General features: G+C 33.7%; 1 protein-coding gene across 3 annotated transcripts in view; it reads right to left on the bottom strand.

The window, feature by feature from the left end:
- The window catches only part of LOC106473629 (protein enhancer of sevenless 2B-like), a 29,267-nt gene that overhangs the window by 10,338 nt on the left and 8,442 nt on the right, over positions 1–10,487 (bottom strand). For all 3 annotated transcript variants that reach the window (XR_002613740.1, XM_013934311.2, XM_022402033.1), the window contains exons 4-5: positions 8,494–8,613; positions 3,542–3,707 (exon numbers count right to left, since the gene is read on the bottom strand). Coding sequence is in view for 2 of the 3 variants with exons in the window: in XM_013934311.2 (XP_013789765.1) it covers positions 3,542–3,707; positions 8,494–8,613 (286 nt within the window). In the remaining variant the exon portion in view is untranslated. The remainder of the gene's footprint in view (positions 1–3,541; positions 3,708–8,493; positions 8,614–10,487) is intronic.

The following is a 10,487-nucleotide window of genomic DNA, read 5'->3' as shown; positions in this document are numbered from 1 at the left end:
GTTTTAAATGTTTCTCTAGCATTGTATCCTATGTTTAATTATTGAAACACAATTCAGTTTTAAATGTTTCTCTAGCATTGTATCCTATGTTTAATTATTGAAACACAATTCAGTTTTAAATGTTTCTAGCCTTGTATCCTATGTTTAATTATTGAAACACAATTCAGTTTTAAATTTCTCTAGCCTTGTATCCTATGTTTAATTATTGAAACACAATTCAGTTTTACGTTTCTCTAGCATTGTATCCTATGTTTAATTATTGAAACACAATTCAGTTTTAAATGTTTCTAGCCTTGTATCCTATGTTTAATTATTGAAACACAATTCAGTTTTAAATTTCTCTAGCCTTGTATCCTATGTTTAATTATTGAAACACAATTCAGTTTTAAGTTTCTGTAGCATTGTATCCTATATTTAATTATTGAAACACAATTCAGTTTTAAATTTCTCTAGCCTTGTATCCTATGTTTAATTATTGAAACACAAGTCAGTTTTATGTTCCTCTAGCATTGTCTCCTATGTTAATTATTCAAACAAACATTATACTCTTGCAATGTGTGTAAGACACTTTACAAAACTTATGGTGATAGGCAGTGTTAAAAGGAATAGATTATAAACACTCTCTAGTGACAGATGTGTCATCAGTGTCTAGTGTCTATTGAAACTCTCTAGTGATAGATGTTTCATTACTTCCTGATGTCCATAGACACTCTCTAGTGAAAGATGTTTCATCATTTCTTAGTGTCTATAGAAACTCTCTACTGACAGATGTTTCATTACTTCCTGATGTCTACAGAAACTCTCTAGTGACAGATGTTTCATCAGTGCCTGATGTCTATAGAAACTCTCTAGTGACAGATGTTTCATTACTTCCTGATGTCTACAGAAACTCTCTAGTGACAGATGTTTCATCAGTTCCTAGTGTCTATACATACTCTCTAGTGACAGATGTTTCATCAGTTCCTAGTGTCTACAGAAACTCTCTAGTGATAGATGTTTCATCAGTGCCTGGTGTCTATAAATACTCTCTAGTGATAGATGTTTCATCAGTGCCTGGTGTCTATAAATACTCTCTAGTCAGAATAAATCTGGGGATGGAGAGGAGGGGAATTCTTATGGAGTTCCATAAGCTTAATGGTCCGTGGAAACTATAGGTTATTTTCTAGCAATATGTGGACTGTCACTGAATTGCACAGCCACAATAAGAGCAAAAACTGTTACTTTGAAGTTTTTATAATTTCACTGGAGGGGGGGGGGGGGTATTGTCTACCCTCCCTCACAATTTGCATCTCTGATAAATTCCTAATAACTTTAGTGATAATTATTAATAGAAAATTCACATTTTTACATATTCCTAAGTTTTCTAAAAATTTTAACTAAAAATTTCACATTGTTTCGTATAGCAAACTGCTTTTGTATAGATTAAGTAAAATTACAGTATGCATGTGAACTTCAAACACTTGATTTGCACTTACTTCAATAGGAACATACTTATTTGAACAACAAGTGTTCTAATAAGTTCTCTTAAACATTATTTTACTATGGAAACACACCAGATATAGAGAAATTTATGTAACAGACTTACCAATTGTATGAATAATTAAAACATCACAAGAAAGTCTTGAATTTTAGGTAACTAATTATGGATACTTCACTATCTTTAATGAAAGAAAATATATTTTTTTTATAAATTTTCGTCAATGTTTTATAACATCTATAAAGTTTACAGGTTGAAAGTGGACATGTGAGAGATCACTTTATATTCTAAACAGTGAACAACTACACCTGGTGGATGTCTAACTTAACATAAAGTATTATAATGTACTTACAATGTATCAACATTAACACTTGTTTTAAAATTATAAGAGTCTTGAATGTTAAAGGCAAGTTTTTTAGCTTTTTCTACATAACTATTAAATAATAAATCACACCCTTTAGGGCCAGCTACCTATGAGTAAAAATATGTGGCTAGTATAAAATATTCAAGCAGCCGACCCCAATTCTAGATGGAATTAAGGTCAAATAAAAAGATGACTAAATAACAGATCAGGTGAAGATCTAATTATTAGGTGCTGCATGAGCTATTATCTCAATACATGCTTTATACGATTTATAAAAACAATCGTGCATTAATAAAACTTAAATTCAATTTAGTAATTCAAACTGAAAAAAAACACCAAAATGCTTTAATTTTTTTCAAATACTATTATAATTTGAAATAGCATACAATTTTACACCAGTATTATATAAAGTAAATACAACATTGGTTCGTGTGGAATAAAAGATAATGTATAATTGAAAACACATAGCTAAAACTGAAGTCCTCTGATATGACCATCATGCTCCTAAAAAAAGTAATAAATGTGATTAATTGTACTTGCCATAAGACATTAGTATTAGGCCTATTATACTTTTAACACACAGTCTTCATTTAGTCCATTATGATCTTTCATGAAGAAGAAGATCGTGTAATAGTACTTCAACCACACTATGTCCACTACATGTTTTATATAAATACTGTTTCAGCCACTACTGTATCTGTTGTGTCCCAACTGGCCTGATGAACTCTGTACTGAGTGAAATGTGTTGCTAACGATGTTAAAAAATATAACAAGCCTAATATTTACATCATGTGACAAGTATTAATTAATTACAATTATGTTTTACCAACTTAGAAAAGACATTCAAACAATAACAATAATAAGTATGAATGAAATCATACATTACAGCCTCGGCTAAATTTTTAAGTTTGGTTATATTCAAAGAAGCTATGTTTTGTTTGTCATAAGCATGCACACATAAAACTATGGATAAATGATTTTTTTTCTTATTTCATGCAGAGCTACAAGAGGGCTATCTGCAATAGCTATCCTTAAACAGGAAAGGCAGAAAATTAATATCAACCATAGCTAACACCGAATAGTGAGATTTGTTAATATCAACCATAACTAACACTGATTAGTGAGGTAAGTTAGTATCAACCATAGCTAACACCAATTAGTGAGGAAAGTTAATATCAACCATAGCTAACACCGAATAGTGAGGAAAGTTAATATCAACCATAGCTTACACCGAATTGTGAGGAAAGTTAATATCAACCATAGCTAATACCAAATAGTGAGATTTTGCTGACACTCTGAAAATGCAGGTCAAGATTTCTTTTTTGGCAGTAAAGGGATGCAAGCAACAGAATCAGAGCTCCATAATCCGGCACTCTAACTATGGGTTCAAACTGGGTCCAGTTAAATGATACAAATGTTAGAAGTGCATAACACAATATGCACTTATCCTTAAAAGTAAACAAATTTATTATCAATACAAAAACTAGAAATCAATTAGTATAAAATACATTCATGGTTCAGAAAGAATTTTCTTGTTACTAAAATTTGTTACAATACAATTTATAAATACTACACTAAAACCAAAGCTAATGATGATGCTTGTTTATTTTCAGTAAATCACTTTAAGTATTTTCAATGATTGACATTCACTACCTCATATATACATTCCAAGCAAAAGAGTGTTTGCTTAAAATACCAACCTCTTCAGGATGCATGTCCTTCAATTTGATGTCGTGGACACGACTTACAGATGCAGATCGATGGTACTCTACCAGTTCGTTTAGAGAGTTAAACTTGACCACCCACAAAAAGAACTTGCCTTGAGAATCACGCAAAACTTTGAAGTGTTGAACACCATCACCACACCTACAGCACAACAACAACAACTAAACTTTATATTGTAGGTCTCTCCTAGCCAACACACTTACAGCACAACAACAACAACAACTAAATTTTATATTGTAGGTCTCTCCTAGTCACAACACCTACAGCACAACAACAACAAAACTTTATATTGTAGGTCTCTCCTAGTCACCACACCTACAGCACAACAACTAAAGTTTATGTTGTAGGCCTCTCCTAGTCACCACACCCACAGCACAACAACTAAAGTTTATATTCTAGGTCTCTCCCAGTCACCACACCTACAGCACAACAACTAAAGTTTATGTTGTAGGTCTCTCCTAGTCACCACACCCACAGCACAAGAACTAAAGTTTATATTCTAGGTCTCTCCCACTAACCACACCTACAGCAAAACAACAACTAAACATTTTATAGTATAGGTCTCTCCTAGTCACCACACCTACAGCACAACAACTACACTTTGTATTGTAGGTCTCTCCTACTCACAACACCTACAGCACAACAACAACTAAACTTATATTTTAGGTCTCTTCTTATCACCACATCTACAGCACAACAACAACAAATAAACTTTTTATACTGCAGATCTCTCCTAGTCACCACACCTACAGCACAATAACAGTTACACCTTTTATACTGTAGATCTCTCCTAGTCAGTACACCTAGAGCACAATAAACTAAACTTTTTATGTTGCAGGTCTCTCTTAGTCACCACATCTAAAGCACAATAACAACTAAACTTTTTATACTGTATCATTTCGTCACCACACCTACAGCACAATAACGACTAAACATTTTATATTGTATCATCTAGTCACGACACCTACAGCACAATAACAACTAAAGTTTTTATATTGTTGGTCTCTCCTAGTCACCACACCTACAGTACAATAACAATTACACCTTTTATATGGTAGGTCTCTACTAGTAAAAACATATACAGCACAATAACAACTAAACTTTTTACACTGTATCAACTAGCCACCACACCTATAGCACAATAACAACTAAACATTTTTATACTGTTGGTCTCTCATATTCACCACACTTACAGTACAATAACAATTACACCTGTTATATTGTAGGTCTCTCCTAGTCACCACACCTAATGCACAATAACAACTAAATTTTTATACTGCATCACCTAGTCACCACACCTACAGCACAATAACTAAACTTTGTATTGAAGGTCTCTCCTAGTCAACCCACATAAGGCACAACAACTAAGCTTTGTATTGTAGGTCTCTCCTAGTCATCACCCCTACAGCAAAACAACTAAAGTTTGTATTGTAGGTCTCACCTAGTCACCACACCTACAGCAAAACAACAACAAATAAACTAGTCACCACACCCACAGCACAATAACAATTAAACCTTTTTATATTGTCGGTCTCTCCTAGTCACCACATACTAGAGCACAACAACAACTTAAACTTTTTGATTTGTAGGTCTCTCCTAGTCACCACACCAAAAGCACAATAACAATTACACCTTTTATATTGTAGGTTTCTCCTAGTCACCACACTTAAAGCACAATAACGACTAAACTTCTTATAATGTATCACCTAATCACCACAACTACAGTACAATAACAATTACACCTTTTATATTGTAGGTCTATCATAGTCACCACACCTATAGCACAATAACAACTAAACTTTTTATACTGTTGGTCTCTCCTATTCACCACATCTACAGTAAAATAACAATTAAACCTTTTATACTGTAGGTCTCTCTTAGTTACCACATATACAGCACAATAACAACTAAACTTTTTATTTTGTAGGTCTCTCTAGTCACCACACCTAATGCACAATAACACCTACACCTTTTATTTTCTAGGTCTCTCAAAGTCACCATACCTAAGGCACAATAACAACTAAACTTTTTATACTATAGCACGTAATCACCAAACCCACAGCACAATAACAACTAAACTTTTTAAAATGTTGGTCTCTCCTAGTCACCAAACTATCAGCACAAAAAGAACAACTAACCTTTTTATACTGTATCACCTAGTCACCACACCTACAGCACAATAACAAATATACCTTTTATATTGTAGGTCTCTGCTAGTCATGACACCTACAGTACAATAACAATTACACCTTTTATATGGTAGGTCTCTCCTAGTCAAAACATATACAGCACAATAACGACTAAACTTTTTACACTGTATCAACTAGTCACCACACCTACAGCACAATAACTAAACTGTGTATTGTAGGTCTCTCCTAGTCAACAAACATAAGGCACAACAACTAAGCTTTGTATTGTAGGTCTCTCCTAGTCACCACACCTACAGCAAAACAACAACAAATAAACTTTTTATACTGAATATCTCTCCTAGTCACCACACCCACAGCACAATAACAATTGCACCTTTTATATTGTAGGTCTCTCCAAGTCACCACACATACAGCAATTTAAATTATACTTTTTATATTGTCAGTCTCTCCTAGTCACCACACCTAGAGCACAATAACAACTAAATTTTTATTCTGCATCTCCTAGTCTCCACACCTACAGCACAATAAGAACTAAAATTTTTATACTGTTGGTCTCTCCTAGTCACCACACCTACAGTACAATAAAAATTACACCTTTTATACTGTAGGTCTCTCCTAATCACCACACCTACAGCACAATAAGAATTACACCTTTTATATTGTCAGTCTCTCCTAGTCACCACACCTAGAGCACAATAAACTATACTTCTTATATTGTCAGTATCTCCTAGTCACAATGCCTAGAGCTCAATTAACTAACCTTTTTATATTGTAGGTCTCTCCTAGTCACCACACCTAAAGCATAATAACAATTACACCATTTATATTGTAGGTCTCTCCTAGTCACCACACCTAAAGCACAATAACAATTAAACTTTTTATACTGTATCACCTAGTCACCACACCTACAGCACAATAACAATTACACATTTTTTATTTTCGGTCTTTCCTAGTCACCACACCAAGAGCACAATAAACTAAACTTTTCATATTGTTGGTCTCTCCTAGTCACCACACCTACAACATAATAGGAACAATGTTTTATACCGTAGGTCTCTCCGAGTCACCATACCTACAGTACAATAACAATTACATCTTTAATATTGTAGGTCTCTCCTAGTCACCACACCTACAGCACAATAACAACAACTAAACTTTTTAACACTGTATCACCTAGTGACCACACCAACAACATGATAGGAACAATGTTTTATACCATAGGTCTCTCCTAGTCACCACACCTACAGTACAATAACATCTTTTATATTGTAGGTCTCTCCTAGTCACCACATCTACAGCACAACAACAACAACTAAACTTTTTATATTATATCACCTAGTCACCACACCTACAGCACAATAACAACTAACCTTTTTATAGTGTTGGTCTCTCCTAGTCACCACACCTACAGTACAATAACAATTACATCTTTTATATTGTAGGTCTCTCCTAGTCATCACACCTACAGCACAATAACAACAACTAAATTTTTTATACTGTATCACCTAGTCACTATAACTACAACACAATAGCAAAAACGTTTTATACCGTAGGTCTATTCTAGTTATTATATCTACAGTAACAACTAGATTTGTTTTTATATTGTTTGTTTCTTTTATGACACACTTTTATTATTTACATTTTGACTTATTGCTCAGTGGAGGCCATAATTTCATTTGAGGTGACACAAAATCTTTTCTCGTAGGTACCTTACGAGGACTTTCTAAAGCCTTTAATAATTTCTTGTTTATTAAATCTTGGTATCTAGCCAAGCTGGACTGTTTAGTGGCTTAAACTTCTGAAAATTAAATAATCAACATATGTTTTTCTTTTTTTTTATCAGTCTTATGATGTACCATGTAGTAAAGTCATGAAATATTTCTAGAAGAGAAAGAAGAACCATTTTTGTTCAACTATCACTTGAGTGAGGTACATGCTAGTATTAATTTCAACAGTGATGGCTCAAAATTATTAGCTGCCATTAAAATAATTCAGGATTCTCAAGTCACAATGTTAATATTTTTTTCCACATTTCACCTGCTTTACACAATTCATTTAGTGGGACTAGAACATGTTTTATAGTAGTGATGGTGTGAAAATCATTTAACAAAACTTTAAGCCCTATACATGATGGAAGCTATGTATCTAGTTGTTATTTTTGTGTTATAAAATGTTAATCAAACCAGCAGGTGCACAGCACCCCTGTATTTAAAGCCAGGATATGTTTCCGCACCCCCAGTTCCCACACCTTTGTACATTAACATGCTTGTATGATGGAGCAGCTTCATTTGTTAAACCTCTTGTTCATTATACTTTACTCTGAGAAAATCTAATATTAATGAAGTTGACAAGTGAATTATCCTATGGTTATGATGCAGTTTATTTGACATTTTGGATTAGTTTTACGTCCATTGAATTTTATCTTTTATTCAAGATTTTCCGATAGAATTATTCATTCAAGATACACAGTTTATCTGAATATGTGGCCATCTGCTAAAGCAGGTCTGTTTTTATTGTTATCAAAAAGTTCAATACTTATTGAGTGAAATGCATAACATAATGTCATATTTTTTGGAATAAAAAGGCATCACACGAGCCAAATGCTATACATTTTCAAAGAAATCATATTTTTAATATTACATGTACATTCATACAAATTAGGGTAAAAACATATTACAAGAATATTCTACATACTTACATCTTTCACAACAAAGGTGTACAGAATAGCTTCGTAATAAAAATAATGCATTTTTCACACACACAAACAAATAACGTACTTGACAGAAAGTGAGAAGTCTCCTGGAGAACTCTCACTAACTCGAACAAGGAACGCTCCTTCATGTTTATTTAGAAGTAGTTTCTCTGCATCTACTCTTGTAATCCTGCCATAATACCAGCTGTGAAACATAAAAATAAAAGTACAATTCTTTTTTGGTTCTATCTTACAGCTTTTGGTACAAGATTAATTGGACAAGTCATTTCCTGCTGGTATCACATCTACCAACTAATACACCTAATCTTTTAGGAAAGTAAAGCTATAGGCTAGTGCTTCATTGGTTCATATATGGAACTAATTTATTTAAATAAAAAAGTACACTAGTGTACTTAAAAATAAAATCATCAGTCATGGGTAGCAAAAAAGTTTGATATGGGGATTTTTTTTTATTACAGCATCTCCTGTTCCTTGACAGTGTTAATTTTTTGAAACATGCAAAAACTTAGCACAAACATAATCACAAATGCATATACTAGAATTAATATTTTAGTATTGAAATGAAATTCAAACACATATTTATCTCTACAATTAATTCAGCTGTTTGTTTTGATTTTGCCAAAGCCAAAACCATCTCTATTTTGTTTCTTACCAGCCTCCACTGCAATTCCTAATTTCTATGATACTAGTCATATTCACTCAAAAGTGCCTACCTGTTCCAGCACTCAAGCTGTCTCAATCATTATTATTTATTGTTATATGGTGTAGAATGGAATGCATGCAATAGTAGAAGCATATATACTTTGAACTTAATTTTAATACTAAATACTAAAATAATAATCTTAAACATGGTGTGTTACTTCCAGAATCCAAACATTCATGGGGAGTTAGTACCACAGAAAATAAAGAGGCACTTATCACTACTGAGAAGGGTTCATAAACATCAGTTTCCTTCAGAAACTATTACTAGATATCATCATGGGCACAAAATACACATGACTAGAGGTTAGGCACTGAATAAAAACCTAAGTGTGTGTGTGTGACAGCTAGATTGAGGAGTTGGTAACTACAACAATTGTACAGTCTGAAAGCCAAGCCACTGCTGGTACCCAGGTCATAATGGATTTTCAATAGTGGAATCTGTATTAAGGAATAATCTGGCAACTTCTCACTGAAGAAAGTACTTATGAACATACCAAGCCAGTTATAAACAAAATCTACCATACTGGAATATTTCAAAAAGTTCTGCAGTGGGTTCTCAACGTACCAGACACATAATCTTGAATGAAGAGTTCTTTTGAAGAAGATCACGTACATGGAGACTATTGCTGACACAAATAAACAAATCCACCTGTTCAATGTTAACACTGCACCAGATAAACAAATCCACCTGTTCAATGTTAACACTACATAAGCACCAGAAGAATATAAAGGAACTTGTACATGATGCAAGTACGTGTGTGAGGAGACTTCCACATTCCAACTGTCATAATGTCAATGAAGACAAAGTACACTGAACCTGGTATTCATGTGACACAACTCATCATGCTATTATGAGCAAGCTACCACAAATATTCTTTAGTTGTTGGTAATAGTAAAATCACAGCAGGTAAACCATCTCTGCAAATATTCTATTGATGAGTCCTCCTGAATTAAGCTTACGCTTGAGGGGTGACCGCATTGAAGAGTCAAGTCTCCCTGAATTAAACAGACTCTGGAGGGGGTAACTGCATTGAAGAGCCAAGTCTCCCTAAATTAAGCTGACTCTAGAGGGGTGGCCGCATTGAAGAGTCAAGTCCCCCTGAATTAAACAGAATCTGGAGGGGTGACCACAAACAGAGTACCAGTCAAAAATAAAGCATTCTGAGCTGATAAAACAGGTTGATAGAATAAATCTTGAAAAAGAAACCTTAAGTCAATTACACCTGGGAGAAGCTTGTGAACACCTAGAGTAAATAGGTGTATATTGTTGCATCAGCGAGGTCACATGACTAGTATCACGCCACCTCTTTCTAGAAATATCCTGTTCCTTTAAGAATGCCCTAGCATTTGCTAGAT

The sequence above is a fragment of the Limulus polyphemus genome, unplaced genomic scaffold (genome assembly GCF_000517525.1).
Source record: "Limulus polyphemus unplaced genomic scaffold, Limulus_polyphemus-2.1.2 Scaffold6346, whole genome shotgun sequence".
Classification (NCBI taxonomy): Eukaryota; Metazoa; Arthropoda; class Merostomata; order Xiphosura; family Limulidae; genus Limulus; species Limulus polyphemus.
This window is presented reverse-complemented; position numbering and strand designations above follow the sequence as displayed.